The sequence below is a fragment of the Notolabrus celidotus genome, unplaced genomic scaffold (assembly GCF_009762535.1).
Source record: "Notolabrus celidotus isolate fNotCel1 unplaced genomic scaffold, fNotCel1.pri scaffold_300_arrow_ctg1, whole genome shotgun sequence".
Classification (NCBI taxonomy): Eukaryota; Metazoa; Chordata; class Actinopteri; order Labriformes; family Labridae; genus Notolabrus; species Notolabrus celidotus.
The window spans coordinates 24585-44584 of record NW_023260135.1 but is presented as its reverse complement, the minus strand read 5'-3'; the positions used below and the strand labels follow the sequence as shown (position 1 = coordinate 44584).

General features: G+C 40.5%; 4 protein-coding genes across 4 annotated transcripts in view; all 4 read left to right on the top strand.

Annotated features, from left to right (window-relative positions):
* Positions 1-5471, top strand: part of LOC117809476 (saxitoxin and tetrodotoxin-binding protein 1-like) — an 8671-nt gene extending 3200 nt beyond the window's left edge. Inside the window, exons 6-10 of the mRNA XM_034679039.1 lie at positions 2797-2933; positions 3014-3153; positions 4859-4931; positions 5062-5181; positions 5278-5471. Of these exons, the coding sequence (XP_034534930.1) occupies positions 2797-2933; positions 3014-3153; positions 4859-4931; positions 5062-5181; positions 5278-5463 (656 nt within the window). The 3' untranslated portion in view covers positions 5464-5471. The remainder of the gene's footprint in view (positions 1-2796; positions 2934-3013; positions 3154-4858; positions 4932-5061; positions 5182-5277) is intronic.
* Positions 5472-6893: 1422 nt separating this feature from the next.
* On the top strand, positions 6894-11537 carry LOC117809477 (proteasome subunit beta type-4). The gene is made up of 8 exons (XM_034679040.1): positions 6894-7048; positions 8380-8506; positions 8581-8660; positions 8868-9014; positions 9114-9195; positions 10175-10291; positions 10389-10477; positions 11410-11537. The coding sequence occupies exons 1-8, from the start codon at positions 6930-6932 to the stop codon at positions 11420-11422; spliced, it is 774 nt and encodes a 257-aa protein (XP_034534931.1). The 5' UTR covers positions 6894-6929; the 3' UTR covers positions 11423-11537.
* A 3523-nt stretch (positions 11538-15060) lies between these two features.
* LOC117809475 (DNA-binding protein RFX5-like) lies at positions 15061-17698 on the top strand. Its single transcript, XM_034679038.1, has 6 exons — positions 15061-15140; positions 16736-16891; positions 16989-17022; positions 17130-17212; positions 17336-17458; positions 17551-17698. The coding sequence occupies exons 1-6, from the start codon at positions 15061-15063 to the stop codon at positions 17696-17698; spliced, it is 624 nt and encodes a 207-aa protein (XP_034534929.1).
* Positions 17699-19421: 1723 nt separating this feature from the next.
* LOC117809474 (proteasome subunit beta type-7-like) overlaps positions 19422-20000 on the top strand; it is a 3567-nt gene continuing 2988 nt past the window's right edge. Inside the window, exons 1-2 of the mRNA XM_034679036.1 lie at positions 19422-19508; positions 19606-19804. Of these exons, the coding sequence (XP_034534927.1) occupies positions 19422-19508; positions 19606-19804 (286 nt within the window). The remainder of the gene's footprint in view (positions 19509-19605; positions 19805-20000) is intronic.

Sequence of the window (20000 nt, the reverse complement as noted above, 5' to 3'; positions counted from 1 at the left end):
CCTGGGTCACATGGTGGATGGTGTTTCCTGTTTACCTGGGTCACATGGTGGATGGTGTTTCCTGTTTATCTGGGTCCACATGGTGGATGGTGTTTCCTGTTTACCTGGGTCACATGGTGGATGGTGTTTCCTGTTTATCTGGGTCACATGGTGGATGGTGTTTCCTGTTTACCTGGGTCACATGGTGGATGGTGTTTCCTGTTTATCCGGGTCACATGGTGGATGGTGTTTCCTGTTTATCCGGGTCACATGGTGGATGGTGTTTCCTGTTTACCTGGGTCACATGGTGGATGGTGTTTCCTGTTTAACTGGGTCACATGGTGGATGGTGTTTCCTGTTTACCTGGGTCACATGGTGGATGGTGTTTCCTGTTTACCTGGGTCACATGGTGGATGGTGTTTCCTGTTTATCTGGGTCACATGGTGGATGGTGTTTCCTGTTTACCTGGGTCACATGGTGGACGGTGTTTCCTGTTTACCTGGGTCACATGGTGGATGGTGTTTCCTGTTTACCTGGGTCACATGGTGGATGGTGTTTTACTGTTTACCTGGGTCACATGGTGGATGGTGTTTCCTGTTTATCTGGGTCACATGGTGGATGGTGTTTCCTGTTTATCTGGGTCACATGGTGGATGGTGTTTCCTGTTTATCTGGGTCACATGGTGGATGGTGTTTTACTGTTTACCTGGGTCACATGGTGGATGGTGTTTTACTGTTTACCTGGGTCACATGGTGGATGGTGTTTCCTGTTTACCTGGGTCACATGGTGGATGGTGTTTCCTGTTTATCTGGGTCACATGGTGGATGGTGTTTCCTGTTTACCTGGGTCACATGGTGGACGGTGTTTCCTGTTTACCTGGGTCACATGGTGGATGGTGTTTCCTGTTTACCTGGGTCACATGGTGGATGGTGTTTTACTGTTTACCTGGGTCACATGGTGGATGGTGTTTCCTGTTTATCTGGGTCACATGGTGGATGGTGTTTTACTGTTTACCTGGGTCACATGGTGGATGGTGTTTCCTGTTTATCTGGGTCACATGGTGGATGGTGTTTCCTGTTTATCTGGGTCACATGGTGGATGGTGTTTCCTGTTTACCTGGGTCACATGGTGGATGGTGTTTCCTGTTTACCTGGGTCACATGGTGGATGGTGTTTCCTGTTTATCTGGGTCACATGGTGGATGGTGTTTCCTGTTTACCTGGGTCACATGGTGGACGGTGTTTCCTGTTTACCTGGGTCACATGGTGGATGGTGTTTCCTGTTTACCTGGGTCACATGGTGGATGGTGTTTCCTGTTTATCTGGGTCACATGGTGGATGGTGTTTCCTGTTTACCTGGGTCACATGGTGGATGGTGTTTCCTGTTTACCTGGGTCACATGGTGGATGGTGTTTCCTGTTTATCTGGGTCACATGGTGGATGGTGTTTCCTGTTTATCTGGGTCACATGGTGGATGGTGTTTTACTGTTTACCTGGGTCACATGGTGGATGGTGTTTCCTGTTTATCTGGGTCACATGGTGGATGGTGTTTTACTGTTTACCTGGGTCACATGGTGGATGGTGTTTTACTGTTTACCTGGGTCACATGGTGGATGGTGTTTCCTGTTTACCTGGGTCACATGGTGGATGGTGTTTCCTGTTTACCTGGGTCACATGTTGGATGGTGTTTCCTGTTTACCTGGGTCACATGGTGGATGGTGTTTCCTGTTTACCTGGGTCACATGGTGGATGGTGTTTCCTGTTTATCTGGGTCACATGGTGGATGGTGTTTCCTGTTTATCTGGGTCACATGGTGGATGGTGTTTCCTGTTTACCTGGGTCACATGGTGGATGGTGTTTCCTGTTTACCTGGGTCACATGGTGGATGGTGTTTCCTGTTTACCTGGGTCACATGGTGGATGGTGTTTCCTGTTTATTTGGGTCACATGGTGGATGGTGTTTCCTGTTTACCTGGGTCACATGGTGGATGGTGTTTCCTGTTTATCTGGGTCACATGGTGGATGGTGTTTCCTGTTTATCTGGGTCACATGGTGGATGGTGTTTCCTGTTTATCTGGGTCACATGGTGGATGGTGTTTCCTGTTTACCTGGGTCACATGGTGGATGGTGTTTCCTGTTTACCTGGGTCACATGGTGGATGGTGTTTCCTGTTTATCTGGGTCACATGGTGGATGGTGTTTCCTGTTTATCTGGGTCACATGGTGGATGGTGTTTCCTGTTTATCTGGGTCACATGGTGGATGGTGTTTTACTGTTTACCTGGGTCACATGGTGGATGGTGTTTCCTGTTTACCTGGGTCACATGGTGGATGGTGTTTCCTGTTTACCTGGGTCACATGGTGGATGGTGTTTCCTGTTTACCTGGGTCACATGGTGGATGGTGTTTCCTGTTTACCTGGGTCACATGGTGGATGGTGTTTCCTGTTTATCTGGGTCACATGGTGGATGGTGTTTCCTGTTTATCTGGGTCACATGGTGGATGGTGTTTCCTGTTTACCTGGGTCACATGGTGGATGGTGTTTCCTGTTTACCTGGGTCACATGGTGGATGGTGTTTCCTGTTTATTTGGGTCACATGGTGGATGGTGGTCCGTCCCACACCTGCGTAAACAAACAACAACGTCAAGACCTGGTTTGACCATGAACGCAGCATGCTGCTGAAGGGGGGGTAGAGAGTCAGAGTCCAATCAAACCCTGAGCACACACACTCTTTGGACCGAGCGGGGGGCCGGCTTGGGCTCCGAGCTGCTATAAGCCGACCTGCCTCCCTCCTCTTTCTGAGACCAGGTCCAGGTGAGTCTGACTCCATCACAGCAGGATGATGAGCGTACTGAAGGGAGCGATGCTGCTGCTGCTGCTGGCGGCCGTCAGCACCAACGCAGCGCCCGAGGACTGTGACGGTCTCAACAAAACCGTGCCAGCTGCAGACCTGTACAAGGTGAGTCTGAACCTCCAGAGGGACTCGTTAAAGGACAGACATGCATGTGGGCCTGGTTCACCTGGCCTCCTCTCCTACAGGTTTACGGGGACTGGGTTCTGGTCTGGTCTGTTTCTAGCAGCCGGTCGGTCAACACACAGAACCTCTCCAACTCCTGCGTGGAGCTGCGTCCGCTCCCTGGCAACAAGACCATGTACTTCAAGGAGTGGAACCGCTTCCTGTGAGTGCTGTGACCACGTGTTGGTGCTCTGCCATCCGTCACTGTCACGGTTCGATTCTTTAGACCAGCTGGATCTGGATTCTGTGGGTTTTGAATCAGCATAAATAAGCTGCAGGTGTTCAGGCTGGTCCTGACTATTTTGGTTCCAACCCATATAACCCGAACCCTCTGATCCTGATTCTGAGGAACTCCATTCTCAGCCAATACGACGTATCAGCAAAACAAACATGGCGGCAGCAGTGAGAGTCTGACCTCTGCTCTAGATATAACTTACTCTCTCATTTTCAAAGACGGTTCATGTACCGTGTACAACTCAACCCTGCAGTTTCCCACTGAGGGACACCAACTGGACATGGTCGGCATCTGTGAGTCCCAGAAACACACTCAGAAACACACCTCTTAAAATACAGGATTCTAGAATGTTGTCTTTGATCTTAAAGACAGAATTCTAGAATGTTGTCTTTGATCTTAAAATACAGGATTCTAGAATGTTGTCTTTGATCTTAAAATACAGGATTCTAGAATGTTGTCTTTGATCTTAAAGACAGAATTCTAGAATGTTGTCTTTGATCTTAAAGACAGAATTCTAGAATGTTGTCTTTGATCTTAAAATACAGGATTCTAGAATGTTGTCTTTGATCTTAAAATACAGAATTCTAGAATGTTGTCTTTGATCTTAAAGACAGAATTCTAGAATGTTGTCTTTGACCTTAAAGGACAGAATTCTAGAATGTTGTCTTTGACCTTAAAGGACAGAATTCTAGAATGTTGTCTTTGATCTTAAAGGACAGAATTCTAGAATGTTGTCTTTGATCTTAAAGACAGAATTCTAGAATGTTGTCTTTGATCTTAAAGACAGAATTCTAGAATGTTGTCTTTGATCTTAAAGGACAGAATTCTAGAATGTTGTCTTTGATCTTAAAGACAGAATTCTAGAATGTTGTCTTTGACCTTAAAGACAGAATTCTAGAATGTTGTCTTTGATCTTAAAGACAGAATTCTAGAATGTTGTCTTTGATCTTAAAATACAGAATTCTAGAATGTTGTCTTTGATCTTAAAGACAGAATTCTAGAATGTTGTCTTTGATCTCAAAATACAGAATTTTAGAATGTTGTCTTTGATCTTAAAGACAGAATTCTAGAATGTTGTATTTGATCTTGAAATACAGAATTTTAGAATGTTGTCTTTGATCTTAAAGACAGAATTCTAGAATGTTGTCTTTGACCTTAAAGGACAGAATTCTAGAATGTTGTCTTTGATCTTAAAGACAGAATTCTATAATGTTGTCTTTGATCTTAAAATACAGAATTCTAGAATGTTGTCTTTGATCTTAAAGACAGAATTCTAGAATGTTGTCTTTGATCTTAAAGACAGAATTCTAGAATGTTGTCTTTGATCTTAAAGACAGAGTTCTAGAATGTTGTCTTTGATCTTAAAGGACAGAATTCTAGAATGTTGTCTTTGATCTTAAAGGACAGAATTCTAGAATGTTGTCTTTGATCTTAAAGGACAGAATTCCAGAATGTTGTCTTTGATCTTAAAGACAGAATTCTAGAAGATAGAAATGTAGGACTCAAAAATAATAATATATAATATATAATATATGATGTGTGTGTGTGTGTGCGTGTGTGTGTGTGTGTGCCTGCGCAAGCCAATGAGAAAGATGGTGTTCATACTGAACGCCAAGACTGGGCCAAATTGGAGTTCGTTGAGACCTGCCCTGAGTGCTTGGAGATGGTCTACAGAGGGGTCTTCTGAGATTTCCTCCTTATCTACAGTAAACACACACACACACACACACACACACACACACACACACACACACACACACGTTCTGATTGTGACTCTTTGTGTCTAATATAATCTGGACAGTTAAACTCATCTTTCTCATCTTTAATGTGTGTCAGGGAGGGAGGGCCATCATCAGGACTTGGAGAAGAACTCAGAGTCCCACGGTGATTTCCAGAAACTGGCCGGGTGTCTGGGAATCCCTCAGGACAGAAAGTTCATCCACAGAGGAGCTGAAGGTTGGTTTGAATGTTGGTTTGTTCCAGCATGAAGCTCCAAAGAGAACAAATTAACCCAGACTGTGAGATAATCCTCCTCCTCTCCTGTCCTCTCAGATTTCTGTCAGAAGCCGTCTCCCCCGTCTCCCCCGTCTCCCCCGTCTCCCCCTGAACAGTCCTGAGAGAGGACGCCGGGTGGAGTTGAGGAAACGTCTGAGCAGATGTGACAGTCACAAAGCGAATAAACACGAAACTCAAAACCTGGATGTGTTTCTTCATGTTATAGATAAATTAAATTATTAATGATTGAATCTAGTTTTCTAAATTATTTTAATTATAAAACAAAGAAACATGCAGTACAGTGATAATCCACCAGAGGGCAGAGTACGTGCTCCAACATCAAAATGAAGGTTGTCTACCTGGGACACGCATGTTGAACATTCAGACATATAACACACTGAAATTATTACTTGTACTTCCAGATGAATATTGACTGAATCAAAATAATATAAAAATACAAATGAGAAACAGATTTAATCAGGTTCATCTTTAAATGTGTCATTTATAATTGTTAGTTTATTCTTTATAAACATAAAGCTTTAATTACAGTAAACTGATGTAAAGTTTGGAAGACATTATTACCAACAATCAGAGAGAAATGATAGATTTATTGTTTTTTAAATCATGCTGCAGGCTGCTGTATGATAATAACAATAATGATAATAATAATAATAATAATAATAATAATAATAATAATAATAATAATAATAATAATAATAATAATAATAATATATTTGATTTTCTTTTAATAAGAATAACCTCTTGAGATGTGGCATTTCACTTACCAGGGGGTCGTCTAACATGAATGTATAACACAGACACAAGTAAACAATACATTTAACATTAAAAAGGTAAATAAAGTAAAGAATATTAAATAAAAAGGACAATAGATACAATCTAGACGTACAATCAAGAATACGTTTCAATTAGTAAAATAAAATTAGTAAAATAAAGATATAATATAAATACAGGTAGATACAAATGTTACAAATTGATTAAATAGAAGTAATTACAGGCAATATTAAAAATGATTCAGTAGTGACAGGTTGACATGGTGTGATTATGGTTTGGTTATAACAGATTAAGCTATATAATAAATGAATATAGGTATGTAATATGACCCTAAGTTGTAGCACACAATAATAATGTAACATAACAGAATATAATACAACAAGAGGTCTAGATAACAGGTGGATGGATGGATAAAGATAAAATAATAATTAAGTATATACAGAAGTGCAGAGTAGAATTAGAATTAGCTATGAACAAAAGGGCTGAGAATGATAGAAATAATAATAAAAATATAAAAATAATAATAATAATAATGATAATAAAAATAGAAATAATGAAAATAAAAATGAAAACAAACATAAAATTAAAAAAATAAAAACATTGATGTAGGTATTATTATTTTATTTATTATAATTATTATTATTATTATTATTATTATTATTATTATTATTATTATTATTATTATTATTATTATAATTATTATTATTATTATTATTATTATTATTATTATTATTATTATTATTATTATTATTATTATTATTATTATTATTATTATTATTTTATTTTATTTAATCTTTAATTATTTTTCTCACTCTGGTTCCTCCAGACGCCAGGTGGCGGTCGCGCGCCTCTGCGTGACGTCAAACCAACATCAACAAGAAGACGCTGTGTCGTCACTTCCTGCAGAGATATCAAACATGGCGTCCAGCGGACTGAAGCTGAATTTCTGGGAGAACGGACCAAAGCCGGGGCAGTTTTACTCCTTCCCCGGAGCCCCAGAGTCCGGAACCTCATGTGGACCGGTCCGACACACACTGTGAGTGACCCGGTCTCCCGGGACCGGGACTTAAATCCGTTAGTCTGACCCTGAAGCTCCGCGGGTTTCGGTTTGAGCTCCGTGCTGCATCATCATGGAGAGGAGGGAGCTAACTATGCTAAGCTAACGAGTAGTTTACATCTGATTTAACGTTTTAATATCACAGATATGGATTCAGTGGATTTATGAATCTATATTAGAGAGAAGATGAGACTCTGTGTGGATCAGGTTAGAGATTAAAGAGTCTGTTTGTTCTAATCTGCTGACTAACTGTTAGCACTGTAGCCGTTAGCTCCCTGTCAGACTGTAATACCTGTCCTGATGCTGTTTAAAACCTGTTTAAGACATGTCTAATCTCTATTGACACTCTGATAATCTGTTAACAGTTATTCATTCAGCCCCTGGAGTCTATAACAAGCTCTCTCAGGTTTTAACTTCATGATTTTATTCATGGAGACTTTTCTTCAGTGAACAAACACACAAACCATCGAGATCAATTAAATTTAAATTTTAATGTAATCATAAGTCGTTTTTTAAATGTCTAAATTGACTCTGTTTAAAGTCAAAATAATAATAATTATAATAACCTGTTAACGAATGACAACATGAAATTATAATCTGTCTCATCTTAATCAAAGATTAATGAAAGGAAGAAAGGAAGAAGGGATGTAAGAAAGAAAGCAGACAGGAATGAATGAAAGAAAGAAGGGATGTAAGAAAGAGGAATAAAAGGAGAAAGGATTGACAGAGAGAAAGAAAAGAGGAATGAAAGGACAAAAAAAGAGAGAAAGAAGGGGTGTAAGAAAGAAAGGAAGGATAGAAAGAAAGGAGGAATGAAAAGAAAAATGAATAAAAGAGAGAGAAAAGGAAAGAGAAAGAAAGGATGAATAACAGACCCCAAAAAAGGAATCTACAGCAGAGATCCAGAGGAACCTACGAGACAAGGGAGCTCAGGGACTCCAGGTCGGTCTATGGTTAGTAACTTTAATGGGACAGGAAGAGTTAAAGTGAGAGACAGGCAGAGAGAGGAGAGAGAGGGAAAGACAGGATCCCAGTGTGTCAGTCTAAGCCTATAGCAGCAGAACTAAGACCTGGTCCAAGCCTGATCCAGCTCTAACTATAAGCTTTATCAAAAAGGAAAGTTTGAAGCCTACTCTTAAAAGTAGAGAGGGTGTCTGCCTCCCGGACCCTGACTGGTAGATGATTCCAAAGGAGAGGGGCCTGATAACTGAAGGCTCTACCTCCCATACTACTTTTAGAGACTTTGGGTACGATGAGCAGGCCTGCATGTTGGGAGCGTAAATATCAGCCTCTCTCTCTCTCTCCTGCAGTAACCCCATGGTGACCGGGACGTCGGTGCTCGGGGTGAAGTTCACCGGCGGCGTCATCATCGCGGCGGACATGTTGGGCTCGTACGGCTCTCTGGCTCGCTTCAGGAACGTTTCCCGCCTCATGAAGGTAGAGTTAAAAAAACAAACTTGACCTGTGGACGTTTGAAAAGATTGAAACTGACGCTTCCTCTCGTCCTTCAGGTGAACAGCAACACCATCCTGGGAGCTTCAGGAGACTACGCCGACTACCAGTACCTGAAGCAGGTCATCGAGCAGATGGTGTAAGCTGCAGCTCACAGACAGAGAGAGACAGACAGACAGACAGACAGACAGACAGACAGAGAGAGAGAGAGAGAGAGAGAGAGAGAGAGAGAGAGAGACACAGACAGACAGACAGACAGACAGACAGACAGACAGACAGACAGAGAGAGAGAGAGAGAGACTCCGTGGTTGTGATGTTCACTCTTCTTCTTCTTCTTCTCTGGCAGTATTGACGAGGAGCTGCTGGGCGACGGGCACAGCTACAGTCCGAAGGCGGTGCACTCCTGGCTCACCAGAGTGATGTACAACCGCCGCAGCAAGATGAACCCTCTGTGGAACACGGTGGTGATCGGAGGTTTCTACAACGGAGAGAGGTGACGGCTGCCTCCTGTGTCCTCTTCTTCTTCTTCTTCTCCTCTCCTCACCTCCTGCCAGCGTTAACCTCCTCTCTCTGTGTTCCCTCCTCTCGCTAGTTTCCTCGGTTATGTGGACAAGCTGGGCGTGGCTTATGAGGCTCCCACCGTGGCTACAGGCTTCGGAGCGTACCTGGCTCAGGTGAGAGAATAAGTCCTCCCGAAGGTCCCAATTCAAACTGCAGGGTTTAAAGGCATAAGTTGAAATGTGGAGGTGGATTTGGACCAAGAGTCCCGGGGTCTAGTGACTATGGAGAAAAAAAAGTAAATGCACTACACCACCAGACCAGTAGAGGGCAGTAAAACAAAGAGTAATGCCATTCATTACAGATGGAAAAAAAACAGTGACTGTGAATGGTTTTTGGAAAAATTAAAAAAAAAAAAAAATTAAAAAAACAAATTTGACTAAAACTTTTTTTTTTAAATTTTTTTGGACAAAATTTATTTTGACAAAAATTGAAAAAAAAAAAATTTGAATTTTTTTTTTTTAAATTTTTTTTTTTTTTTTTTTGGAAAATGTTTTTTTTTTTTTTTTTTGAAAAAAATACATTTGACGAAAAAATTTGACTAAAAGAAATTGACAAAAAAAATTTGACAAAAGAGTTGACCCGGAGCCTGTTGAAGAAAATAATAGATAAGCGCGAGTAGCAAAGACGTTTCAACACGGCTTTAAAATCCTTTGGAACTCAAAAAGCCGTGATCGCAGAGATCGCCCGGTGTTTTGGTTTAAACGGCGACCCTGTTAACTGGAGACTCTCAGCCGGATGCATCCCTCATAAACGTCTTTAGACCATCATTAAATATCTGATGAGGATATTTTGAAATCTTAATAAAAACTAAACTAGTTTGCATTCCCAGGAACTCCCTCTGTGTTTCAACAGCAGTGTAAACTCCATAAACACTGACACGTTCAGCTGAAGGTCTCCAGTTTACAGGGTCACTTTTAAAACCGGAACACCGGGAGGAGAGACGCATTCACGGTGGGCTGAGAGAAGACTACTGTTACAACTTGCTAAATCAAGAGAAATGCCTTAGGAAAGTTTAACTGTAAGTGTGTGTGTAAGTGTGTGTGTGTGTGTGTGTGTGTGTGTGTGTGTTAAACCTTCTCTCTCTGTGTTCAGCCCCTGATGAGGGAGGTGGTGGAGAACAAAGTGGAGATCACCAAACAGGAGGCCCGGGAGCTGGTGGAGCGCTGCCTCAAAGTGCTGTACTACAGAGACGCTCGCTCCTACAACAGGGTGAGTGCACTTTGACCCCTCTGTGCAGAGAGTCACATGATCCAGGGTCCTGAAGCGTAGTTCACATTAAAAGAGTATTGTTGTTTTGTTGTTGTAGCACGAGATCGCCATAGTAACAGAGGAGGGCGTGGAGATTATTGGACCTCTGTCTTCTGAGACCAACTGGGACATCGCTCACCTGGTCAGGTAAGGTCAAAGTAAAATTCAGATACTACATCTAGAGTCTTTTTTTTTCTGCTTCGGTTGTCAATATTAAACTTTTAAGACTGTTTTAATATTTTTAAATTCAGGTAAATTATAAATAATAACGAGGCAGAGCTTGTTACTCTGATCAGTGAAGATCTAGAGAAGCAGCAGTTTAATATTTTTGGATCTAAGAATTCTACAAAATCATGACCCTGAAGCAGGGGTTCCCAAAGTGGGGGTCGGGACCCCCCGGGGGGTCGTGAGATGTCTTCCAGAATGTTTTTTTTTTTTAAGTTATCTAAAAATAATTATTATAATTATTTATTTTTGTTTATTTACCTGTTTTTCTTATGTTTATCTTCCCTTTTGTTTGTAATATTAATTATTATTTGGCTTCATTATTATTTTGTATTTATTTATTTTTTCTTCTTTTGTTGGTTTTGTATAACTTAAATATAATTTGTCAACTTATGGTGAACAAAGAAATACTGAAAAAATGCAACTAAAAAAGTTGAATGACAAAAGTTATCTAAAAATAGTACATTTTAACTTTTCGGGCTGAAAAGTTTGGGAACACCTGCCCCAATAGAAAATACTGGACTTTTATTTTGAAGGGCAAAGGGTTTGAACCATTGCATAAATTACTCTTTTTTTTATTCATTTATTAAATACAAATGTATCAGAAACATTTTTAAGAAAGAGAATTGTTTAATTTTATTTGAAAGCTTTTTTGCTTCCAACAAAAGCTAAAAATGGAAACCTCAGGGACTCTGAATTTAGTTTTTATACGTAGAGAAAATAAAACACAAACATCCCGTTTGGGACGAGCTAAATTAAAAAAACTCACACAGTCTGAATGTAGTTAGATTTGAACACTGTAGGATTATAATCCTGTAACTGCTTTAATTAATATTTCTTCTGTTTATCCGCAGTGGCTTCGAATGAAGACGAGCAGCGACAACCACCGCCGCTCACACGCAACTTATCTTCCCTTTAGTTCCTTTTCTGCTGTTCAATGTAACTTTTGTATAATGGAAAATAAACGTCATGTTATAAAACATTCTTTTGTTTGTTGGTTTTCTGTGATCAGTCGGCTTTATGGTAGAAGAAAAAGGGCCAATAAAAAAAGTTTTTTTGTATTTTTTTCAGAATTCTGATTTTTGATTTAAAACAGGGGTGTCAAACTCATTTCAGTTCAGGGGCCACATAAAGCCCAAGTTGACCTCAAGTGGGCCGGACCAGTAAAATCACAACATAATAACCCTATAAATAACAACAACTCCTCATTTTCCCCTTTGTTTTGGTGCAAAAAAGTACAAGTACATTCCACAAATTTTTACATTTAATGAACTATCTTTTTACTAAAACAACTGTTTTTTCGCCATGATGAGTCTCATAGTCGGGCCGAATATGATATTCTTAAGGACTGAAACCTGCTGCGGACACACCAAGCACACAGGTTTAAGATAAGATAAGATACTCCTTCGTTCGTCCCACAACGGGGAAATTCATGGAGTTACAGCAGCAAACAAGAAGATGTACAGTACAAGAATACATAGAGACAACAGCCATAATTCTCCCAGTCACCTGACACAGTAGTGCTAGTGTTAGTAGTGAAGAGCGCACCTATGACGCACCCACATGTATGGTAAGCACATGTACAAGATGAGACTCCTTCCGAAAATAGTGGATTCACCGCTTCTACATATACGTAAACTTTAGTGTTGGATCTTGAAGTGCTCTAAAAAGTCTATGAAATTCAACCAGATTATGCAAACTGCAAATATTGTTTTTCCTCCTCAAAGGTAAAAAACACATTTGAAATAGTACTTTTATTGAAAATGGAAGTTAATGTCTTCTCTTCAATTTGTCACTTTGCGAAATCATCCCGCGGGCCGGATTGGAACCTCTGGTGGGCCGGTTTTGGCCCACGGGCCATATGTTTGACACCCCTGATTTAAAAGGTAAAATCCCAAGAAAAAAATGTAAGTTCATAAAATGTGGTTTTTGAGCCTAATTCTCTGAAACAACCATTATTTTTGTCGGTTGAACGGGTCATAGCTTTACTTCCTAATAATAATATAAATAATAATAAGACCTTTTATTTGTAGAACACTTTTCAATACAAAAACAAAGTGCTGCACAAAATAACAAAAACACAATCAAAGCAGAGAAGCAATAAAAGCAAACAGACAGTAAAAGCAGAGATAAAATGTTAAAGATTAAAATAAGTTAACAAAATAAAAGCTTGAAGTGTGTCTTGAGTACTGAAATAAAATGAGGGACTGACTCTGAGTCTGGTTTCCTCTGGCAGTCGGGGGGCTCTGACAGCAAAGGCCCTGTCCCCTTTAGTTTTTAGTCTAGACCGTGGAACAGCAAGCAGAGCCCTGCCAGAGGATCTCAGACTGCGTCCTGGTTTATGGGGGCGGGGGGGGTAAGAGCTCAGAGATGTATCGAGGGGCGAGTCCATGTAAAAGTAACTTTTGAATTCCGAACATTTCGTCCTAATAACTCCAATCTCACCGTAACATTGTAACCTGCTCGATGAAGTACATAAAGCATGTGGTTCACGTAATGAAGACCAGTTTCAGGCTCATCCTGTTCTTTGGAATCACAAAAATGTAGACCCTTATGGAACTTTTTAGATTTTGACCAGGATGTTATTTAATCTAAAGTAGAAGTTTGAGGTGACAACATCAATCATTTGGCTTCTTTTAAGACACATTATTCTCTCCTCAGCTTTGCTCTAAGCTTTATCACATTCACAAACACTCAGGTGACATTAAAGGGGGTTTCCAACATTTTATTTGAAGTACTTTCACTTTCAATCTCCACCTCACAGCTGTTGCTATGCAGATTAGGCCAGATAAATGAAAAAAGGAATGACAGAGAGAAAGAAAGAAGGAATGTAAGGAATAAAAAAGAGAAAGAAAGAAGGGATGTAAGAAAAAAAGGAATGGAGGAAGGAAGGAAGAATGAAAGAAGGGGTGTAAGAAAGGATAGAAAGAAAGGAGGAATGAAAGGAAAGAGAAAGAAAGCAAGAACGATAAGAGAGGACAGAAAGAAAGAAGGGATGTAAGAAAGAAAGGAAGGAGGAATGAAAGAAAGAAAGAAAGGAGGAATAAAAAGAGAAAGAAGGAAGGAAAGATGGAAAGAAAGGAGGAATGAAAGGACAAAAAAAGATAGAAAGAAGGAAGGAGTGAAAGAAAGAAAGAAAGAAAGAAAGAAAGAAGAAAGACAGAAAGAAAGAAAGGAAGAAAGAAAGGATGAATAACAGACCCCAAAAAAGGAATCTACAGCAGAGATCCAGAGGAACCTACGAGACAAGGGAGCTCAGGGACTCCAGAAAGGTCTATGGTTAGTAACTTTAATGGGACAGGAAGAGTTAAAGTGAGAGACAGGCAGAGAGAGGAGAGAGAGGGAAAGACAGGATCCCAGTGTGTCAGTCTAAGCCTATAGCAGCAGAACTAAGACCTGGTCCAAGCCTGATCCAGCTCTAACTATAAGCTTTATCAAAAGGAAAGTTTGAAGCCTACTCTTAAAAGTAGAGAGGGGGTCTGCCTCCCGGACCCTGACTGGTAGATGATTCCAAAGGAGAGGGGCCTGATAACTGAAGGCTCTACCTCCCATACTACTTTTAGAGACTTTAGGTACGATGAGCAGGCCTGCATGTTGGGAGCGTAGTGGTCTAGAGGGGTAATAGGGTGCTATGAGCTCTTTAAGATATGAGGGTGTCTGATTTTTAAGGGCTTTGTAGATCAGAGGAAGGATTTTAAATTCTGATCTAAGCTTTATCACATTGACAAACACTCAGGTGACATTAAAGGGGGTTTCCAACATTGTATTTGGAGTGCTTTCACTTTCAATCTCCACCTCACAGCTGTTGCTAGGCAGATTTCTCCAGATAAATGTATCTGTGTTGTAACTGGGCAGACCAGAAAAACGTCTCCAATCAGAATAATCCCTCTCTGGAAAATAAATCATCTTAGCCAATCAGATTCCACCAGCCTTTGGTATCCGGGCAGGTTTCTAGAAACCGACCAATCAGAATCGAGGCTCGCTTGTAGTCAGGCAGACATGACAAAGTCGGCCAATCACAAAAAAATCTGAAGGGGGATTTTTGCTGTATCTTGGCTCAGGTACTTTCTTTTTCTTTTATAAAATAAATACTGCAGCTGGAGTCCTCGACCCCAACACACTTTAATAACAGGGTTCATTTAGGAGTGTGGGGGAATATTTTGAAGCCTTAAATATCTGTTTAAAATGTCTTTAAGGAGGTTTCAGGGCGAGCTAGCTGTAGCAGCTGGCTAGGCTAACAAGCTAACCGTTGACAGTTAGCTAGCTAGCAGCATTAGCTGTTTCAGAGCGCGGGAAATGTAAAAGCTAGCTTAACTGGGAGATTCTCATTAAAGTGGATCAGATTATTCCTCCACTCTGAGACTCACTAATGTTAAATATGTCTGTTATTAATCCTGATGATGCTACAGAGAGTCTGTATGTAAGCTAGTGCCTGTTAGCTCAGCATGTAGAGCGGGGTCGGTGTGTGTGTGTGTGTGTGTGTGTGTGTAGTAAATGGCAGCCACATGACCACCGGCTGTAAACACGGCACACAGCCGGACATGGAGCGAGGAGGGCGGCTGTCACAGCTCGGCCTCTGCCCTGTGTTAGCTTCATCCTCTCCGCGTTAGCCGGTGTGTGTGTGAGTGTGTGTTGGAGTGTGTGAGGCGGTGGTTGTGTGTGTTGTTCCCACAGAGTCTTGCCTTCTCCGGTAGTAGTAGTAGTAACAATGTTACAATGTTACAATGTTACATTGTTACAATGTTACATTGTTACAGTGTTACAATGTTACATTGTTACATTGTTACATTGTTACAGTGTTACAATGTTACAGTGTTACAATGTTACAGTGTTACAATGTAACAGTGTTACAATGTTACATTGTTACAGTGTTTCAATGTTACATTGTTACATTGTTACAGTGTTTCAATGTTACATTGTTACAATGTTACAGTGTTACAATGTTACATTGTTACAATGTTACATTGTTACAATGTTACATTGTTACAGTGTTACAATGTTACAGTGTTTCAATGTTACAGTGTTACAGTGTTTCAATGTTACAGTGTTTCAATGTTACATTGTTACAATGTTACAGTGTTACAATGTTACATTGTTACAATGTTACATTGTTACAGTGTTTCAATGTTACATTGTTACAATGTTACAGTGTTTCAATGTTACAGTGTTTCAATGTTACAGTGTTACAATGTTACAGTGTTTCAATGTTACAGTGTTTCAATGTTACATTGTTACAATGTTACATTGTTACAGGGTTTCAATGTTACATTGTTACAGTGTTTCAATGTTACAGTGTTTCAATGTTACATTGTTACATTGTTACAGGGTTTCAATGTTACATTGTTACAATGTTACATTGTTACAGGGTTTCAATGTTACATTGTTACAGTGTTTCAATGTTACAGTGTTTCAATGTTACATTGTTACAATGTTACAGTGTTACAGTGTTTCAATGTTACAGTGTTACAATGTTACAGTGTTTCAATGTTACATTGTTACAATGTTACATTGTTACAGGGTTTCAATGTTACATTGTTACAGTGTTTCAATGTTACAGTGTTTCAATGTTACAGTGTTACAATGTTACAGTGTTTCAATGTTACAGTGTTTCAATGTTACATTGTTACAATGTTACATTGTTACAGGGTTTCAATGTTACATTGTTACAGTGTTTCAATGTTACAGTGTTACAATGTTACAGTGTTTCAATGTTACATTGTTACAATGTTTCAATGTTACATTGTTACAGGGTTTCAATGTTACATTGTTACAGTGTTTCAATGTTATAATGTTTCAATGTTACATTGTTACAATGTTACATTGTTACAGTGTTTCAATTTTACATTGTTACATTGTTACAATGTTACATTGTTACAGTGTTTCAATGTTACAATGATTCAATGTTACAATGTTTCAATGTTTATTTGACAGGGAGTAAACAAACCATCCTTCTTTCTTTCTTAAAGTTATTTTTTTGGGCTTTTTTTCGCCTTTATTTTGATGGGACAGCCAAAGAGAGACAGGAAATGACAGCAGCCGGTAGTTGAACCTGCGACTTCCATGCTTCCATCCACAGACCGTCCTTCAAAATTCATCAGCAGTCCCAGTTTTCCTCCAATCACAGAGCTTAGTTTAAATAACATCATTCTAAGAGACTTGTGGTCCTCGTGTCCTCCTCAGATGTTCCTTCTCAGCTCGGGTTAGCTGGTCCAGATGTCGGAGGACCAGAGGCACCAGCTGTCGGACGCCTCCGGCGGGGGGAGGCGGGTCTGGAGGCGGGGGGAGGGCGACACGGAGCCCAGCATGCTGCTGCAAAAACCTCAAGAGCAACATCTCGTAAGTCGTTCGCTGAATCTGGTTGTTCTTTTTTTTTTAAATCTTGAAAACAAAGTGAATCATTTCTCTCAGACGGTCGTGTTCTTTGTTCTCACAGGAAGAGTGTTCAGACCAAAGTGGATCAGATCCTGGTAAGAACCGAACGCTGACTTTCTGAAGTAGTGTACAGGTGACATTAAGCCCCTCCCCCCTCAGGTCTCAGGTGTGACTTCTTCTTCTTCTCTTCTTCTTCAAACAGCAAGAAGTTCAGCGTTTCTCTGACAACGACAAGCTGTACCTGTACCTCCAGCTGCCCTCAGGACCCAGCTCCGGAGACAAGAGGTCTCACCTGCTCAGCTGTCTGACACCTTTTCTGTAGCTGTGTGTGTGTTTCAAAGTCACTAACTCTCTGTGTGTGTGTGTGTGTGTGTGTGTGTGTGTGTGTGTGTGTGTGTGTGTGTGTAGTGGTGGGGACTCCAGTTCGTTCAACACAGCCGACCAGCTTCACACGTGTAACTGGATCCGAAGTCACCTGGAGGAGCATTCTGACACCTGCCTGCCCAAACAAGACGTCTACGAGACATACAAGTCAGGAAACACACACACACTTAAAAACACACACACACACACGTGTTATTGGTCATGTGACCTCTGACCCTCCTCCCGTCTCTGTGTTTCAGGAGATACTGTGAGAACCTGCAGCATCGTCCTCTCAGCGCCGCAAACTTCGGGAAGATCATCAGAGACATTTTCCCCAACATCAAGGCTCGACGGCTCGGCGGCAGAGGACAGTCCAAATATCCTTTAACTGTAGAAAGACTAATGTGAGGGGCGTTTGGACCCATGGACCCAGGGTCTAAATTTAGTTCAGGGGTAGTTCAGTACTACCCCTGGGGGGTAGTACTTTTCAAAAGAAGAAGCTGTGATTCTCTTGATTTAGCAGCTTGTAACAGTAGTCTTCTCTCAGCCCACTGTGAATGCGTCTCTCCTCCCGGTGTTCCGCTTTTAAAAGTGACCCTGTAAACTGGAGACCTTCAGCTGAACGTCAATTTTTTTTTTCACTTTTTTTTTTTGTCAATTTTTTTTTTCACTATTTTTTATCAAATTTTATTTTTGTCAAATCTTTTTTTACACATTTTTTTTTTTCAATTTTTTTTTTTTTTTTTTTTTTTTTTTTTTTTTTATTTTTTTTTTTTTATTTTTTTTTTCAATTTTTTTTTTTTTTTTTTTTTTTAAAAAACCATTCACAGTCATTGTTCTTTCCATCAGTGATGAATGGCATTTTTATCTGTTTTACTTCCCTCTACTGGTGCATTTCCTTTTTGTTTTTTCCATAAGTCACCGGCCTGATTTACACAATTGCAATGCTGAACGTGTCTGATTGGTAGATTAACCTCAGTGTTTTTATTCCTCCCTCCATCCTCCCTCCCTAACATCACACACATCTGTGATTCTCTTGATTTCTCTTTCTTTCATTAGTTTTTATTTGTTCTATCTTTTTTGTATGTGTGTGTACTTTTCAAAAGAAGAAGCTGTGATTCTCTTGATTTAGCAGCTTGTAACAGTAGTCTTCTCTCAGCCCACCGTGAATGCGTCTCTCCTCCCGGTGTTCGCTTTTAAAAGTGACCCTGTAAACTGGAGACCTTCAGCTGAACGGTCAGTGTTTGTGGAGTTTACACAGCTGTTGAACACAGAGGGAGTTCCTGGGAATGCAACTAGTTAGTTTTTATTAAGATTTCAAAATATCCTCATCAGATATTTAATGATGGTCTAAAGACGTTTATGAGGGATGCATCCGGCTGAGAGTCTCCAGTTAACAGGGTCGCCGTGTAAACCAAAACACCGGCCGATCTCTGCGATCACGGCTTTTTGAGTTCAAAAGGATTTTAAAGCCGTGTTGAAACGTCTTTGCTACTCGCGCTTATCTATTATTTTTTCAACATGCTCCGGGTCAACTCTTTTGTCAATTTTTTTTTGTCAATTTTTTTTGTCAATTTTTTTTTTTTCAATTTATTCTTTCAAATTTGTTATTTTGTCGAATTTTTTTTGTCAAAACATTTTTTTGTCAAATTTTTTTAGTCAAAAATTTTTTAGTCAACATTTTTTTGTCAAATTTTTTTTGTGAAATGTTTTTTATTTTTCCAATTTTTTTATTTTTTCAATTTTTTCCAAAAATCATTCACAGTCATTGTTTGTCCCATCTGTGATGAATGGCATTCCTCTTTGTGTTACTGCCCTCTACTGGTCTGGTGGTGTAGTGCTGGCCTGATTTACACAATCTACCCGGGACTTCAGGCCCGCGGTCGAAAACACAGACAACAATGGGGGACCAGGAACCTTTTAGTTCAGGGTGAAGTAGTTCTGACCCCGGAACTCTTGGTCAAAACAGGACCTTTACTTTGAAAAGTTATTCCTCCTTGTAGTTAATCCTGGTCTGTGAATGCAGATTAATGGATGCACAGATTATTCCTCTGAACATTTTTTCTCATGGTCGTGTTTATTTTCTGAGTCTTGCTTGTCGGTGTTCGCTGGTTTGATTCCCTAACCTGTCATGGCGATACGTACTGTTACAGCTGGCATCAGAGGAAGACCGTTCTCAACATGCCTCTACTGCCCAACTGGACCTGAAGAACGACCGGTACACACACACACCACACACACGCTGACTGGCTTATTATAAAGTATTCACCTTGTTCATATGAAACTAGACCCTCTGACTGTTCATCCGTCTCCAGGCCGAACTGACCGAGCTGGTCCAGACGTACAAACAGGAAGTGACAGAGGCGGCGTGCGAGCTGATCTGCGATTGGGCCCAGAAGATCCTGAAGCGTTCGTTTGACACGGTGGTGGAGATCGCCCGGTACCTGATCCAGGCGCACATCGTGAACCCTCGCTGCAGCCAGGCAGAGCTTGTCACCTCTGCAGCCCTCGCAGGTACACACACACACACACACACACACGGTCAGAGAGTGCACACAGGGTTTGAACCCTCTGAGTGTTAGAGTGGAATATTGATCAGCTGAGTGTGGTCGTCTGCATGCAGGAGGTACGGCCAAAACACACAAAGTCATCAAGGCCAAACGCCGGTGATCTCTAAAGCAGAGAGCGACGGAGCAGATCTGAAGGTGAG

Bases quoted from the DNA above. Each gene is read 5' to 3' on its own strand.
- LOC117809477 (XM_034679040.1), top strand. From the start codon at position 6,930: ATGGCGTCCAGCGGACTGAAGCTGAATTTCTGGGAGAACGGACCAAAG. The intron at 8,507-8,580 runs GTAGAGTTAAAA...CTCGTCCTTCAG, and splicing joins ACGTTTCCCGCCTCATGAAG to GTGAACAGCAACACCATCCT. The intron at 9,015-9,113 runs GTGACGGCTGCC...TCCTCTCGCTAG, and splicing joins GGTTTCTACAACGGAGAGAG to TTTCCTCGGTTATGTGGACA.
- LOC117809475 (XM_034679038.1), top strand. From the start codon at position 15,061: ATGACCACCGGCTGTAAACACGGCACACAGCCGGACATGGAGCGAGGA. The intron at 17,023-17,129 runs GTAAGAACCGAA...TTCTTCAAACAG, and splicing joins CCAAAGTGGATCAGATCCTG to CAAGAAGTTCAGCGTTTCTC. The intron at 17,459-17,550 runs GTCAGGAAACAC...TCTGTGTTTCAG, and splicing joins GACGTCTACGAGACATACAA to GAGATACTGTGAGAACCTGC.